This window comes from Carassius gibelio, chromosome A1, assembly GCF_023724105.1.
Source record: "Carassius gibelio isolate Cgi1373 ecotype wild population from Czech Republic chromosome A1, carGib1.2-hapl.c, whole genome shotgun sequence".
NCBI lineage: Eukaryota > Metazoa > Chordata > Actinopteri > Cypriniformes > Cyprinidae > Carassius > Carassius gibelio.
The window spans coordinates 17,661,754-17,679,468 of record NC_068371.1 but is presented as its reverse complement, the minus strand read 5'-3'; the positions used below and the strand labels follow the sequence as shown (position 1 = coordinate 17,679,468).

The 17,715-nt window shown below is 34.5% G+C and overlaps 2 protein-coding genes across 3 annotated transcripts in view; both read left to right on the top strand.

Moving 5' to 3' along the window:
- Positions 1-10,781, top strand: part of appa (amyloid beta (A4) precursor protein a) — a 32,195-nt gene extending 21,414 nt beyond the window's left edge. For both annotated transcript variants that reach the window (XM_052591717.1, XM_052591804.1), the window contains 6 exons: positions 1,584-1,683; positions 4,413-4,607; positions 5,518-5,571; positions 6,911-6,993; positions 7,182-7,328; positions 7,450-10,781. In XM_052591717.1, coding sequence (XP_052447677.1) covers positions 1,584-1,683; positions 4,413-4,607; positions 5,518-5,571; positions 6,911-6,993; positions 7,182-7,328; positions 7,450-7,551 — 681 coding nt within the window. In that variant the 3' untranslated portion in view covers positions 7,552-10,781. The remainder of the gene's footprint in view (positions 1-1,583; positions 1,684-4,412; positions 4,608-5,517; positions 5,572-6,910; positions 6,994-7,181; positions 7,329-7,449) is intronic.
- A 3,590-nt stretch (positions 10,782-14,371) lies between these two features.
- On the top strand, positions 14,372-17,242 carry atp5pf (ATP synthase peripheral stalk subunit F6). The gene is made up of 4 exons (XM_052591613.1): positions 14,372-14,506; positions 15,355-15,527; positions 15,624-15,748; positions 17,135-17,242. Exons 2-4 carry the CDS (start codon positions 15,358-15,360, stop codon positions 17,164-17,166), a joined length of 327 nt encoding a protein of 108 aa, XP_052447573.1. The 5' UTR covers positions 14,372-14,506; positions 15,355-15,357; the 3' UTR covers positions 17,167-17,242.
- The last annotated feature ends 473 nt before the right edge of the window (positions 17,243-17,715 follow it).

Genomic DNA, 17,715 nt, shown 5'->3' with positions numbered 1-17,715 from the left:
ACTAATATAATGATAATGGAATAATAACGCAGGTACACCTTATCAAAGATCAATAAACTTTTATTTTATGACAGATGTTGACTTTGTCTGGCTTAAAATTAATAAAACATTTTATGTTATATTATGTGTACCATATTTTCCGGACTATAAGTCGCACTTTTTTTCATAGTTTGGCTAGTCCTGCGACTTCTAGTCAAGTGCGACTTATTTATCCAAATTAATTTGACATGAACCGAGAGAAATTAACCATGAAAAAACATTACCCTTTTACAGCCGCGAGAGGGCTGTACTGCTCTATACTGCTCAGTGTAGACTACAGGAGCACTGACAAGCACACAGCGCCCCCTCGCGCCAGTAGATGGTAATGTTTTCTCTTGGCTCCTGGTTCTAAATAAATGCTTATATATACTTATAGTCCGGTGCGACTTATATACGTTTTATTCCTCATCATGACGAATTTCTGGACTGATGCGACTTATACTCAGTTGCGACTTATAGTCCGAAAAATACGGTATATGCCAGTTATGGAGGCTAATATTGACAGTTTAACCGTTAACCGAAAGTAAACATTTTGACCGATGAAGGGGCCGTTCACATATCGCTTCTTTTTTGTGCTTAAGTTCGCTATTTCAAAAGCGGTATGTGCACTCATAATGGAAGAGATGTGCTCATTTTTTCCAGGCGCGTCCGCACCACATCTAGTTAAAAACATCTCAGATGTTCAGAATGACACAAGCGCACCAGGTCATGTAACAAGAACCAACTCAATCAGCTTCCTTCGGGGTGAAACACTGCAGAGTTTTTTACTTTTCTTTGAAAATCTTGTAGCAGAGTTACAGCAAGGGTTTTTCGGTGGTGGAAATCCATTATTGAAATGTCATTGTTGTAACTGCTTAGCAACGACAGACACCTCAGGATGCAACTGCCTGAACGCTTTGGAAAGAAGGAGAAAACGACACACGCGTGTGTATTTGTGAACACACTTGGGTGCATAGACACACGCAACCACACGCCTACAGACATACTTAGCTAAGCAAGCCAAATGAAGCGAGTGAAAAGTAGGCCCATTTCGACAGAAAGGGCAACTAAGTTACTTGCAAAATATGCTACGTGGTATTAAAATAAAGCAGTATTGCAAGTACAATGATGTATCACTTGAGACGCAAACATCCACAAGCAAATGAAAAGGCGCTTCCCAAAGCTGGTCACTCTAGTGAGACGTTATCTCTTTATTCCCGGGACATCTGTGCCATCGGATGGGTTGTTTTCTATCGCGGCATGCGCTCCAGACTAACCCCACATCATGACGTTACACTTTTTTTTATAAAATGTGTAAAATTATCGCGGTCGAAAATATTATCGAGCTCATTTTTTTTTCTTCGTGCGATTAATTGATTTATCGACTATCGCGACAGGCCTAGTCACATGTTCCTTTTGATGAGGATGTTGCCTTAGTAGGCAGCTCCCTATGTTGACAGCAAGCTAGTTTACTAGGATTTACAAGAAAGCCAATTAAGATTAGCTGGATCTTTGGAATCGATGCAGATTAAAGGCTCACTGACCCGTCTGACCTTTGACCTCAGGTGCTGACCCATTTGCGTGTGATTGAGGAGAGGATGAATCAGTCTCTCGGGCTGCTGTTCAAGGTCCCGGGAGTCGCTGAAGATATTCAGGACCAAGTCGGTGAGTTTGAGACAATAAATAAAGAAAGGTGACCATTGAGATATATATATATATGGCCAAGAATTAAGAATGCAATTTACTAATTTGTTTCCTAGTTTTGATTTAACATAAAACAGGGGAACAAATTAGTAAATAATTTTAAATTAAGATTTAAGTAAAATAGTTTTTACTCTCGTGTCATAAATAAAATATAAAAACTTATTTTATTTCAGCTATAATAAAACATATTTGTTGAATAAACATGAACTGAAATAAAATAGACATATTAACAGAAAACAAAAAATTATAAAAATGACAAAAACACAACACCATTACTAACAACTGAATTATTTTTATCGAACAACTATTATTTTTTTATTCTGTATTGTAATTCAGCTATTTTTAAGGCAATATTTCCCATTTTCATTTAGTTTAACTTGATGCTCCAGCAGAACTAAAGCTAAAGCTAAAACTGAAATAAAAATTATAGACATATTTAAATAATAATAATAAAATTACAAGATGAATCTACTAAAGAAAAACTATAATAGTATACAGGGCTGCAATTAATCAAATTTTTAATCGCGATTACAATTATGGATGCCACAATTACATAATTGTTCAAAGCGGCAATTAATCAGCAATTAAAAGTCCACTCATGTTATTCTGCTTGCTTTTTTTTATATATATATACGTTATCGTAAGGGGTTTTTCTCATTATTTTAATTTTAGTTTCAGTGTAGCATTATAATACTATTCATATATATATTTTATTTAAATATATATATATATATATATATATATATATATATATTTAAATAAAATATATATATATTTACTATAGAAAAGCACTAAACGTTTTTCAGTTAGAGTGTTTTCAGCTTGTGTATTTTCATATAAAAATAAGGCATGCAGTTTCATTAAACAATGGTATATTTACATCATTCAGTGTAAATTGTGATAATGTATGGGTACACTGTATGGGTACACAACATCCACTGTATGATGTTGTTCTTTAGGAAAGGTGCATCAGTCTTAATGATGACAAACTGTTTCTTTAACGTTTTCTCAAATGAATCCACGTGAACTCTCCTGTCTGTAGTAACGGAGTGATGTCGGTCAGATGTTGTATACAGACTGATCTCTGGCTCTCCTCTTCACCTCCTCCTGGTTTATTTGTGTCCGTGCGTCACTGCACCATCTGTACCCTCTGTCTCTCTGGCTTCAGTCCTGTGTTCGGCAGCAGCTCGTCTTTCATTAAGCGTGTGTAATTAAAGCTCTGATCAGCAGGTCATTTCCTCTGTAATCTTGTCGTATCATCAGCCTGCCGTTTCTTCTCTTTCATTTGCTCACCGCAGAGTTTGTTCCGCCTTTCTTCTGCCCATGATCTTTTTTACTTAGCCATCCTCCTATGCAGCATCAAAATGAATCAAAATCAATTAATTTCTATCGGATTTAAACATTACCAAAATGTTTGTTTAAAAAACATGAAATATGATTTTTTTTTTTATTAAGTTTTATTTTTATGAAATTATACTCTAAATAAGAAACTAGAACTGCCAGTAGCTGACGGTAAATGTCTTTATAAATAAGTCATTGAGTCATTGATTCGTTTATTCATTCATTTAGAAACTGCTGTGTTGATCAGAGATGCATCAGAACTGCTGTGACTTTATAGGTAACATTTTCGTTGGCAAAAACAGACAATATATAACGCAGCACAAACTTCTTATTTACTAAACTGTTGTATAAATCACATATGCACTCAAAAACAACACTTGTGCGATAGTGTTCTTGCTGCTCGTGTGACATCACTTATCATATAAATTTGAGACAAACTCAGACAGAGCATTTTTCCCCAATCTCTTGAATTATAGGGACATATAACTGCATTTATTGATTGCATCATACAGTGAGTTGTTGCCCCGCTTCATGTCAGCTAAACAGTAAGATGATTTACAGGTCTGAAAAAACTAAATTAAAACGTTTTTACTTAAATTGTTGTTTAAGTTAATTAAATTGTTGTTTTTACTTAATTTAAATAAACACTAACTGAAATCCAACATATTACGGTATATAAAACAGTTTTATTTCAGCTAGTTTCCAAGAAAACATTTCCAAAAAAAATCTACTAGAATTTCAATTTTAATGAAAATTAAAAATTAAATAAAATAACAATGCTTGAAATAAACTTTTTTGTGAATAGCAAATAATTTTATATAATTATATAGAATAAATTTTTGACAAAAAAAATTACACTTTTCCCGCTAAATTGTAGAATAATGCAGATCTCATTATTTTAATGAGAAAAAAAGTAAAATATTAAACTGAAAATTACCTATACATAATTTAAGTATTTGTTGTACTTTATTTACTGTATGCTGATTTAAATAAAAATCATTGTATTTGTATTTAACTGTAATACTGAATCCAATGAGAAGTCTTTTAATAATAATAATGTTTGTTTTATTATTATTGTTGTTGTTATTATTATTTATTGTTGTTATTTTATTATATATAATATAAATATCATTTATATTTTAATAATATATAATCAAATAAGAAAACAAAACTCAAATTCATATATAAAACATTAAATTAAAAAATTTAAATGATCAGTAAATTAAGTCTTTTCCTTGTTGTTTAGATAAATGTGTATAATAACACATTCAAAGTTGTGAGTATTGTTTATTTCCCCGCATTATTGAGGCCTGTTTTCTGATGTTGTGTTGAATGTCTGTGTGTGTCAGAGCTGTTGCAGCGCGAGCAGCAGGAAATGTCCGCGCAGCTGGCAAACCTGCAGAGTGACGTGCGGGTGAGTTACGGTAACGATGCCCTGATGCCCGACAGCACTGCCAGCCTGGACCTGCTGCCTGCTGAAGACACGCAGGGATTCGGCTTCATCCACCCCGAGAGCTTCAACCAGCCCAACACACAGAACCAGGGTATACACACACACACACAAACACACACGTATCCCAGCAGTCCCGGCTGCCTCATGAGCGCCTGAGCCAGGTCAGTGCAGTGAGTGCCATATGGAAGCAGATCTGACATCCGCCGTCAGGAACACAGACCTGCTGAAAATCACCAGCAATCCATTAAAATGCTGCACACTAAAGCACCCATCACTGGAACTGTTACTATTCTTTAAATACTATACTGGATTTATTCATAATATTTTATTTCGTAAAGTTATGTTCTTTTTGCCATTTTTATTTTTTAGCTATTTCTATTTAAAAATATATTTTTGTATAATTTTAGTAAAAAAAAAATAACCGCAGTCACTGAATAAAAGAGTATTTCAGTGTTATTATTCAGGTTTATAAAATACATAAATATATACACTGTTATATATATATATATATAACAGTGTCTGAATAAAACGCTTCTAGTATTAAAGTTAAAGTTTTTTTTCAGGTTTTATTTCAGTTTTAAAACATTAATAATTTGTATTAATAAAGTATGTTACTACATAAAATACTGAGTATTTAAGTATTATTTTTCAGTTTTAATGTATAGTATTAACGTATTGTTTTTTTTTTTCAGCTTTATTTCAAATAATAACAATAAAACATTTTATAGTTTTAGTTAACAGTAACAACAGTTACTGAATAAAACAATGGATATTAAAGTAGTAATTAACCAAAAATAAATTAGTTTTAGTTTTTAATAACAATACTGCGACTGAACAGAACACTGAGTGTTAAAAGTGCAAGTGTTTTGAGTTTTCTCTTCCTATCAGTCATTTTGCAGATGAGTCTAGCAGACACTTTCCCTCAGTGTCCAATTTGCTTGATATGGTTTTGATGTGAATATGAAGTGAATCAGTAGCTGATGTCTCATGTCTCTCTGCAGTTGAGCCGGTCGATGCGCGACCTATTCCAGACCGAGACCTGCCGACACGACCAGGTACATAGATTCTGGGTTATTGTAGTTCAGTAAAACTAAAACCTTAAACATTTCTATTACTAAATTGTTATTGGAATTAAATAGTTTTTTAAAAAATCAGCTTATTACCAAATCAACATTTCTCATTTTAATTTAGTTTAAGTTGATTCTTTAAAAACCTAATAGAAAAATTAATAAAAGCTATATATTATTTTTTGTTTTGTTTTGAAACAAACGCATCAATGTTCATCAAGAATAATCTGATCTCTTTCGTGTTTCTCATTTTCTCTGAGAGATGATGCAAGAACAGCTACTCCGCAGCCTATTAGCCTTTTTCTCCGCTCATACCACGTCCCCGAAAATCCTCGTTTATATGACTTCCTGCCCTTTGTAGATACTTGTTTGATGTTTAAATCTGGTCTTGTTTGTCCTAATTCTTTAATTGCCAATTTATCCTTATTGCTACGATGAATTAATGGTAATTCTTTCAATGACACGATAGAATTAATCTGCGCTGAGGTAACGTTCACCGTGAAGTCGATCGAGTTCAGCTGACAAAGGCATAGCTGTCTCCGTGTTTTTGTTTTCACATTTGATAAAGATATTAAAGTACTTTATCTTTTTTTTTTTCTTGTTGTTAAAATTCTAAATAGTCAAATATTATTGGATGTCACTGTTTCCACCAGTCGTTGCACAAGTTAAGGTTACGCACGATGACGAAAGCACGTTAGGGCGAGCCCTCCCGGAACTCATTGAGATTGCATTGCAGTGCCTGCAGTTCGAAAAAAACATTTTTTTAATGGAAGTCTATGAGAGCACTCGGGGCGATTCTCAGTTTGACAGAAATCGCCCAAAAAGGGGCGGTACTACACAAAACGCGACTCGACGCTGATTGGACTATTTAAAGGCAGAACAAATAGTCTAGAATAGTGAAAGCTAGCGTAACACTGGTTGAATGTAAAAGAGAAAAAAAAATCCCTCCCTTTCCTTTGGTTGTGCGTCGCCCAATCGCCCTAATGGAGAAACCACCACTGCTCAGACCACAAGAAACTCACTTTGGTGTTGTTGTTGGTTGCCATTTTTGATGGCCATTGTGAAAGTGTCTTAAATTGAAGTTCATGTAAAGTAGTAATAAATTAAATAATATCCCCATCAAAAACATTCCTGTGTAGATTGGCTGACATGAACATCATGTTCAGAATATGGCTGCAAACTGAATTTAGAGCTGAAACAGAAGTTGATGTGCATGTAAACAGTCAGTTCCAGCTGCACAAGCTCGATTGCATCATCACTAAAACATGTCCGAACTGAAACACTTTATTTGCGATATTTAATATCTGTCTTTGTGGTTGTTGTTCAGTGTCTGGACTGAAGCCTGACGATGTTCCTGAGTTGGGGATGGAAGCTGAAGAAAGACACATTGAGGTTTACCATCAGAAACTGGTACCTACACATAGAAAACACTTCAAAAGAACTAAATTACAAATCAATATTTATGTTTCGGCATGCACACACTTCCAGGGCTGTACCCGTGTTGTCCATTGTATTATGTGATGTCGTTGTCATGGCAACACATCCCTGATGAGAGTTCAGCTGGTGTGACTGTGATTTCATGTTTGTCTGATGTTCAGGTTTTCTTCGCGGAGGACGTGAGCTCCAATAAGGGAGCTATTATTGGCCTGATGGTCGGAGGGGTTGTCATAGCAACCATCATCGTCATCACCCTGGTGATGCTGAGGAAGAAGCAGTACACGTCCATCCACCACGGAATCATTGAGGTCAGTGAGTGCACTCGAGTGTCTTTGTTAATTCATCGTGAATTGTCTCATGAAGGATAAACATGAATCAAATGCGCTGAAATCGGGATTCCTTTGAAATCTGAATGATTTTGACCCTCAGGTGGACGCTGCTGTAACTCCGGAGGACCGTCACCTGTCTAAGATGCAGCAGAACGGCTATGAAAACCCAACATACAAGTTCTTCGAGCAGATTCACAACTGATGATGTGATGATAGCTCACCTCCCCATACCTCCTCCTTATCTGCAGACGCTGCAGGAGACACCAGCCCAACCTCACCGCTCATTAACATCATGCTTCCTATTGGCCAGTTAACATGTCAATCAAGATCACCTCCCGTTGGCTTGACGAACATGAACTTTGTCGGTTTCAAATTGTTGAAGATGCAGTTTCAAACTGAATGCACAAAACATTAAATTCAGTTTGGATCAAGGGTTGAAATTCAATACAAATTGAAGGCATAATTCAAATTTAGCTGTAAATTCACTACAGTTGTTTCAACTATGAGCTCCCATTGGCTGGACAAATGTGAACAGGAGTTTAATGCTGTTAAGGTCAGTTTCAAGTTCAAGTATGAAGTTGATCATGTCAAATTCAATCCACAGTTCTGAATCCCTATGAAACTATGAAATTCCCATTGGCTGGACAAAATTTGTATTCAAATTAAATGCATAATTGAGATTCAATTCAAATCACAAATCAAACTCATGATTCACACTTACTTCAAATGTTGTTTTCAATTCACTGGAGATTTTTCAAAACTGACCTCCCATCGTCTGGTCGAAAAAGAATAATCTTGAGTTTCGGTTTCAAACTAAATGAACAATTCAATATATTTCAAATTCATATTAAAAATCAAAGTGAACCCATAATTCGAATTCAAATCACAATATAAATTGAACATTTCAAATTCAAATTATAAATCAAATAGAATGCATAATTCAAATTCAGTACAATTCACAAATCAAATGAACACATAATTCAAATGTTTCCTTAAATCAAACAATTCTGTTAGGGTCGATTTCAAGTTCAGTTCAGTTTAATTGAACATATGAAGTTTGAAAAATTCACCAAATACACTCCAGATTTTTTAACTGTGACTTTTGACTATTGGCTAGATGACCATGAACCTAATATGAATGATGTTGGGTTAAGTTTCAGGTTGTTAAAGATTCAGTTTCAAATTGAATGCAGAATTCAAATTCATATCACAAATTAGATTGAATACATAATTTAAATTTAGTTTAAAATTAACTCCAGGTTTTAACTATGGTCTCACATTGGCTGGACATACACAAACCTGATCAAATTAATGCTGTTTAGGTCAGTGTCAAGTTAAATTTAGTCTAAATTTAGCAGATAAAACTCAATGCACAGAAATTCTGAATTCCCTATGACTAAATTCAACTATGAGCTCACATTGTCTGGATAAACACGAACTTGAATTTAATACAGTTTAAATTGAAAACATAAACTTAAATTCTGTTTTATTTAAATGCACATTCCTGAATTCACTCCAGATTTTTTACTTTTGAAATCGGTTTCACTTCTGGTTCCCCTGAATCTGATCTGTAAACTGGCTATATTCCTCTATTACAGAGCCATTGCTTCAGGTTCTGGTTTAGGCTGAGCCGGTTCTGTGATCAGGGCTGGTGAGTTACGGTCGTGTCGCTGCAGCGTCTGCTCTCACACTACTAACCTAGTGAAACACTGGGATATCTGAGGGGTGTACGTCCGAGACTTCATCCCGTCAGACTTATCTCCTCCCTTCCTCTTCATTACACACTGACTGCAGCTGTGCTGTGTTTGGTGACGCATTAAACCGGTCAGAGATTATTCTAGTAATCAGTGTCCTTCTGAATGAGATCTTCAAATTCTTTGATTGTTTCTGGGTTGTTTTTCAAAAAACATAATTATAATAAAAATAATTGTAAAAAAAAAAAAAAATTATTTGCCTTTTTTTTCAATATTGAAGTAATGCAACAAAAAAAGACTAGTCGTAACTATGTACTGCATGATTGAAAAAAAAAATGACGAAAAAAATGATATTTGGATCTTGGTCTTTTCTCACATTTTAGCTGGGTTAAACAGTAACTTGTGAAAATATGATTTGAGTTGCACAAAAAAATGACTTGGCTTTTGCTTTAAAAGAATTAAAACTAGATTCAATTCTTTTATTTCAATATCTTCTTGTTTGTTTTTTATCAGACTGAGATCCAGCGGTGGCTGTTGATGTACATTTACTGTCTTTAATGTTTTCGTCCTATGCATTTCAGAGATTTATTCACTCCTTCTTTATATTTAATTTTGATTCTCCATTGAACTTGTGGTTGTATGTGTTTTTTAAAGCGGTAGTTCGGGGCGGGCGGGTGGGTTTTCCGGGTCGTTCTCTGTCTGTATGTTTCCAATCAGTCCGTTTTATGTTCTTAGGTCACTCCAGAAGTAGAAAGTGTTTTTCTCCACGTCTTCTCTCATGTTACTCTGCAGTAGCAGCGCTGACGCTTGTTTTGTCTCAGTTTTCGCTCCGCTGCGGTGCTGATCTGCAGAAACACATGCAGTGATGCTGCACTGGAGCCTCTGAGAGATTTATCTCACTGCAAAATCAAAAGAAAAATGTTTTTGATAGGCAATAAGATTTTTTTTTTTTGCATTGCATTGCATTATTTTTCATCATTAATGTAATGCAATTACTAATTATTTAAACTGTGCAATTGTAACCATTTATCACAATCGTATTTGTAATGAATTCATTTAAACCTTTTTTCATTGATTGCGACATTACAGTAATGAGAATTTGGGGTATTTTGGATTAAATGTGTTTAATTTACATATAAATAATGTGACCGTGCAAAAAATATAGACTCTAAAGAATAGGCTTCCTTTTTTATTCAAAATAATATTTTTTTCTTTAGATTTTGGGGTGAAATATGAGTTGGACGATATTTTTTATGTGTTGATGCATCGAGCGTCATGTCCGTCTCCTCTCTGTCTCTCACGTGTGTTTCTGTTGTAGTCGATTTAGAAAGTGTCTCATGACTGAACATGAGGCTGGTTCCCAGATTATGAGTTGAAACTGACGGTTTTTATCATGTGACCTCCAGTATTTGAAAAGACTTTGATTTACAGTCGATCACGCTGTAAATGGTTCATAATCAATCCATCTGATGAATGTCAATCAGTTGTTTACAAAATCTTCCTTCCTTCACGGATGTCATCCGTGGCCGTTTTCAGATCAGTGAGGGATCATGGGTAATGCTCAGTTTGTACTGCTGTGGTTGGATCAGATCTGAGGTTGTAAGAGATGCTGAGTGTAGTGATGATAGTGATGAGATTCTTTCAGTGGCATTTTTTCTGTCTATCATTTGCTTTGACTGGAAATCAACTGCGCCTTCTGCACTGTATTCCATTAATAAAGTTTTTGAATGTACATACATACTTTTTTTGTTGTGGTTCTTTTGCAATATGAGCGGTTTAGAGCTCAATTACAGTATTGTTCAAAATAATAGCAGTACAATGTGAATAATCCAGGTGTTTCGTATATTTTTTTATTGCTACATGGAAAACAAGTTACCAGTAGGTGCAAGTAGATTCTCTGAAAACAAACAAGACCCAGCATTCATGATATCCACACTGTAAGACTGTGTGATTGGGCGATTAGTTGAAAGGGGTGTGTTCAAAAGAATAGCAGTGAGGCATTCAGTCACCGAGGTCATCAATTTTGTAAAAATACAGGTGTGAATCAGGTGGCCCTTATTTAAGGATGAAGCCAGAACACACATTTGAAAGCCTGAGGAAAATGGGTCGTTCAAGACATTGTTCAGAAGAACAGCGTACTTTGATTTAAAAAGTTGATTGGAGAGGGGAAAACCTATAAAGACACCACAAACCATCCCTTACCAGACCCAATTACATTCAATAGAAAAGTATGATATCAAAACATTACATTAACAAATAATGCATTAGTCCATAGGTTTCTATCAAGATAATGGAGAAAAGGGTGCCAGGTTTTGTCAAACTGTTAAAATTTGCCCTTCAGGCAATATCTGTTTATTTCCAAATTTAAAGCAAAAATCATCTCTCCAAGCCACAATTTGACTGTTGGAGCAGTCAGCCAAATTTGGGAAATTCTATGTAGCTTCTTAATGTAGCATAAATAAATGAATAAATAAACTAAATTAGGAAGTGTCTAGAAGTAATAGAATATCGTTAATATGGTTTAAACTCTGCCTCGTTTCCTCAGAGAAGTCCACTCTTTCTTCAATTCTTCCTTAAGAAAACTTGTAAAAAATAATTGTAGGCTAGCAGATCATAAATGATCGATAATGCCTTTTTACTTCCTTTGCACTTGTCATTAAAGGATGGTGATGTATTATCCATGTGAAGGTGTATGAGCACGGAAATAATTCCTTTATCTTTACATTTCTGTTGCAGCTGACTAAAGGATGTCAGAGCCACATCAATGAAAAGTATGTTCACACATTTCTATTGCACAAAGGTCCAATCCAATCTTGAATGATGACTCCTTTTTTTTCATCATTTTGTTCAGTATTTTCCTTTCTACACATTAAACACACAAATTCACACTGACTCCCTCTGCTGTTCTAATCATATCCTCCTCACTCCTCAATTCCTTTACAATAACTGGTACAATTAAAACAATTATAAACATTTTCCAGACTTGAAGATTACGAATGTACTGCCTGATTTTTTCAATAAAAATCTTTTAATGCTTTTTTTTATTTTTTTTAATTAAACTTAAAAAAACACAGTCAAAGTACAGTTACAAAACATAAAACACAAACAGAATATAAATAAAGAATAAGCATTCAAAATACACATATAGCCAGAGGGATGGGCTAAACATTACATACATATATTAAAGGATTTACAAATGGAAACTGTCTTAATTGCTTTGTTATTATGTGAATAAAAATCAAATTTCTTTTTCAAGAACCACAAATAAAGGATTGTTGTTGTTTTTTTCAATTAAATTTATAATGTAATATTCTTTGGTTTTATTTGAAGGGATATTATTAAAACCAAATAAAACGTTTTCTAAGCACAAAGGAAAAGTGGGATCAATGTTAGCAATTATAAATCTGGTCAAATCTTTCCAAAATATTTTAACATAATAGCAATGCCAAAATAAATGAAACAAAGTTTAATCAAATAAATCAAAGGTAGAGGGGGGTGTAATACTGTTCTGGGTATTAGCTCTGAATAATGCCAAAACTCCTGTGGGAATTGCTGTTACTGGAATTCCATGGACAGCTAAAAACTCAGAATAAGTGGGTAACATGCCTTCTTGATTTAATAATTGACTGACTGGTATTATGCCTGCTGGAAAACATTTTTCAAAAAATAAAGATTTATTTTTATATAATATACTGTAATTGTTTCAAATCAGGTACCTATGGGGAGAAAAGTTATGCTTATACAATAGAGACAAAACCAGCAACATTTGTTTATGAAAACAGGATAAGTTTAAAGGAATTTTATCAATTTCGTAACTGCAAAACAAGAGAAATCGAAGACCACCTAGTTTGGAAAAAACAAAATTAGGTATAAAATTCCACAGAGGATTTGGATTTAGAGTGAAATAACTGAGCCAGTTAATTTTAAAGGTATTATTTAGAGTGCAGAAATCAAGAAAGTTCAATCCTTCTGATTGTAGATTTTCTAATGTAATATGTTTTATTTCTCCACATAAAATTAAACAAAGCAGTATCAACTTCTTTACCCATTTCCTTAGAGACACTAAGTGAAGTGGCTGCATAAACTAATCAAAACAATACCTTTTAGGGATAAATCCCTTAAAAGCCAGTGATTCAGTTTTGCCTTAAGTCTTCTGAAGAATAGATTCAAAATTAATCTTACACCTAGATTTCTGATCTTCCGTGATATAACAATCCCCAAGTAGGCTATGTTACAGAATCCTTCACTGGAATATTAGCAATTTGTTGTAAGTCACGGTCTTTAATAGACAACAATTCACATTTATTAATGTTTAAACAAAGGTCAGAGGCTTAAGAAAAGGCATATATTACTTCAAGAGCAATTGGGACCTGAAAATGATTTTTCATGAATATCGTAGTGTCATCTGCTAGTTGGGAAATGATGAATCTTTGCATGAACATGAAAACAGTAGAGAATGACGTAAATCTCGATTAGCCTTTGTGACGCTTTATAAAATACAAATGCTATTCTTATCTATAAAAATAAAGAAGCATTTTTTAGCATGGTACAAATTATTTAAAGATATGTTTTTTTTTATGTATGCACATTGGCAGACTCAGAGATCGCTAAAAAAAAACAGTCGATGGTCAAGCAAATTCTCTTTCGGGTTTAAAGACAAGAACAGGCCCGTTATATTTTATTTGTAAAACTGATATAATCTTAAATGATAGAAAAAAACATAGACAGTAAAAGAAATGGACACAGCGACCCCATTGGAACTCAATTGAGACAAGTGAAGCCCATTTTTAGCGTTTTTTAGCACTTCATTTTCTGACGCGCAGACTCAAACGAAGCTTGACGACGTCAGCAACCTGTCTGACAGATGTAAATCTTCTAAGTGGCCATGCGTGCAAACTGCCATCTTTAATCTTGCAGAGACGGCGAGTTCTTTGTCGTGAGTGAGCAGGAGTAAGTATTCTGATTAATTATTTTGTATAGTATTTTAAAATGTAACGCCAGTACGCCATATTAAGTTAATTGCCTGCGAGCTTCTCCTCCTGTCTGTACGGTAATGCGACAGAGAGACGAGTGGTTATGACGCAATCGTTAGCCTATTTTTTACAAAAACTGTTTATACGGGGCCATAATGTAACATAGAAGGTAATGGAGCCCTTTATACATTGTCGTGTATCTTTAGAAATAAATAATGGACAAACGGAGTCTTTAAACGCCTCAGATGTAAAGTTATTCGCTGTCAAAGTGACGCCAAAATGAATGGGAGTCAATGGGAATGCTAACGCAAGTGAAGTTCTGCTAAAAGATGGCAGCCCCCACCCGACTTCAACTTCCGGTCGAGTTCCTTGCCCCCTGAGAAAAAACCTGCGAAAGTTACGCGTCATACCAGAGGTCATACCCATAAGCACCCGCGCTGATCCGGAAGCTGTTGTTTCGTCTGTCGGAGGCTCGAGTGTCAAACACAAGGTTAGAGGATATATTTCTGTATTGTGTTTAATTCGCATGAAAATGATAATATTGTTTTTACATATGTATGTACACTGTAGTTGCACGCGCGCTCTAGTCGCATGAGGCCAGTGCAATCAAATTAGCACAGATCGATTAGCTCACCATAATGATAATCAGGGCTTTACTGTAACTAACGTTACAGTACTTTAATAAGTATCAATATGCTGAATGTCTTCTGTGATCATGTACAATATTATTCACTCAGTACTATCATTGTAATACTACGGTAACATCTGGAAAAGCCCACTTTGACCTTGCTGAGTTCGACTCTGGTTTGATGTTTGTTCAAAGTTCAAACATCAAGCTACACACAAATCGCTTTCAAGATCGGCAATGAATCGCCTGCGATTTTCAGTAAATTGTCAGTGAACCACGGCTCTGTGTAGTAAATGCCGCTCCGCCTGAACCAGTGTGGCCAAGTCCGCGGGTCGAAGCGACCCCAATCCCAAGAGCGTGATATTTAGCCCCTAAAATGCTAATTTTACCAAGGAACGAAATGCGATCGGTCTAGTGTGTGTTTGTGTGTCTATATATATATATATATATATATATATATATATATATATATATAATATATATATATCAGGGGCATTTCCTCCGAGGATGCAAGCGAGGCAGTGTCTCCTCAAAAAGTTGGATGAGAAAATAAATGACTTAATATCATATTAAAAGTCACTCGTTTTTATAAAGTAACACTGTCAAACAGCGTCACGACAAGACCGTTATGCTTCTGCAGATTTACCATGTGTTTCTGTCAGTCTCCGAGGATCTTCAGCAGTCGTGTGTGTGTGTGTGTTTGTGTGTAGATCATGGCTCTTCATCGGCTCTTCCAGCTGTCGTCCCTGTTTCGTTCGGCTGTGAGCGTGACTCTGCGCAGGAACATCGGTCTGTCCGCCGTCGTCTTCAACAAAGCCCGAGACCTGGATCCTGTGCAGAAGCTCTTCCTGGACAAGATCCGCGAGTACAACGTCAAGAGCAAGTGTGTGACCAACCGCTCAACATGTTCATCTCACATCACCTGAACTGTCACTGACAGTGGTTTGAGTGGTTTTTCACTGGTTTTGTTGTGTTGTAGGACCGCTGGTGGTGTGGTTGAAGCCGGTCCGGCCTATCAGAAGAACCTGACGGAGGAGATGACCAAACTCCAGCGCTTGTTCGGAGGAGGAGATCTCACCAAATTCCCTCAGTTCAACTTCCCAGGTGAGTTTGAGACACTTCATGATGATCAGGGTTTGAAGCTCTCATACTGTAGAAACTATTTTTGAAGGTGGAGAACACCTTGGTAATTTGTGTTTTTTAAAGCACTTTAAATACATATTTATTAGGGATACACAATATTATCGGACTGATATACAAATACAGAGTTTTGTATGAATGATGATCAGATTCACTGTTTTGGATCGCTGCATTTAATCTGTGAAAGCACGTACAGAATTTCTGATTTTAAAATGAGCAGTAATTGATGACATAAAATAATGAATATATTTTGATTTAAATGTCAGAAGCTATAGCTTACATAAAAAATATCACACACTACATAATTTTATATATAATGATTTATTCATTAATGTGTAATTGTTTTATTTTTTAAACAAATCATAAGCTCTACAATATTTTCAGAATTTTTACAGCTTTTTTTTGCCTTAGACCATGTACAAATATTAAAATCTTAAAATAAAATGTAAGGTCTAACACTGCAGCAATTGATATTTAGTTTATTTATAGTTATTTTCAAAGCTTCAATGTACGGTCAAAAAAAACCTTCATTATTGTTTATTTAATGCTAACAAATAAGTTCGTGTTAAAAACCAAAATGTTAAATATTTCTGCACAGGAGAGACTTGGTGGTGTTTCCAAACAAAATTAAATCTAGCAGTACCGGCCAAAATGAGTTGAAAAATATCAGTTATCTGCAAAAATCCAATATCTTGCATCCCTAATTTTAATTTTGCACTTCACTATTTAATATAAATGTTAACAGAAATATAAGTAGCTTATTTTATTTCAGGTAGTTGCCAAGTCAACACTTCTCTTTTTCATTTTGTTTAATTGATGTGTTAGAATAACTGAAACAAAAATAAGTAAAATAATATTTAAAAGTTTAAATACTAAATAAAAACTAATATATATACTAATTTTATATATATATATATATATATATATATATATATAAAATAACACTCAAAACAAGACATATTTCCAAAATCATTAGTTATTAGGTGTATTGTTGCAGTATTTATGCAACCTAAGCAGCTAGATGTATAAACAAAAAAATATTTGATTTGATCTGTACTAATAAAATAGTCTATTAGGAAACCTAAGTCACATAATAAATGAAATCAAATCTTTAATAGTGAATAAAAGTAGTTTAAAGCAGGATGATTGTCATCTGAACTACAGTAACATTAAGACATGATTTCTTGGATCAGTGCTTCTGTAAGATACTAGCTAATGTTTGATGGATCTAGTCAAACTTCACAATGATCTGTAAAGATCTGAAGCGGATCCTACAGTTTTTTCCTTTAGGTTAGTTTGTTCATCTTTGGTTAATGACTGACCTAAACATTTTCCATGTTGTTTCAACAGAACCCAAACTAGAGGAGGTGGTGACAAAATGAACGCCTTCTGTCCATTACTGTCTGTGCGCTGAAAATATGAGCTCAATATTTAATAAAGTCTTTGGTTCAAAAATCAGCTTGTCTGTGTGATGCTGCGTTTCATCCATTGTTTTACAGCCTGGCTTTCTTCAAAACAGGTTTCTGAACATCTGTTTATTGTTATTATAGTAAAATACATTTCAGTAACGGTTTACAATAAGATCTTGTTCATCATTGCTTTACAAAAATTAGTGAACATGTAACAAACAGCAAAAGGATTAGTTCACCCAGAAATGACTAGTGTTCGTTTTCACCTCCATGTTGTTTTAAACCCATTAGGCTTCGTTTATCTTCAAAATATAAATATTATTTGTATTTTATTCAGGGTCATTATGCTTATGCTAAAATCATAAACATTTGTTACTTGCAATAAACTCTTAAACCTTTTAAAAGTACTAAAATAACAAAAGGACATTTTTTTTTTACAAATACAATTACAAAAACAAATCCCAAATAAAATGGATTAAAAAAATACTATTAAAAAAAGTCCATTCTTTTATGGATAAAAAA

Coding starts and splice junctions, on each gene's coding strand:
- atp5pf (XM_052591613.1), top strand. CDS start 15,358: ATGGCTCTTCATCGGCTCTTCCAGCTGTCGTCCCTGTTTCGTTCGGCT. Junction 15,528..15,623: donor GAGTACAACGTCAAGAGCAA/GTGTGTGACCAA, acceptor GTTGTGTTGTAG/GACCGCTGGTGGTGTGGTTG. Junction 15,749..17,134: donor CCCTCAGTTCAACTTCCCAG/GTGAGTTTGAGA, acceptor TTGTTTCAACAG/AACCCAAACTAGAGGAGGTG.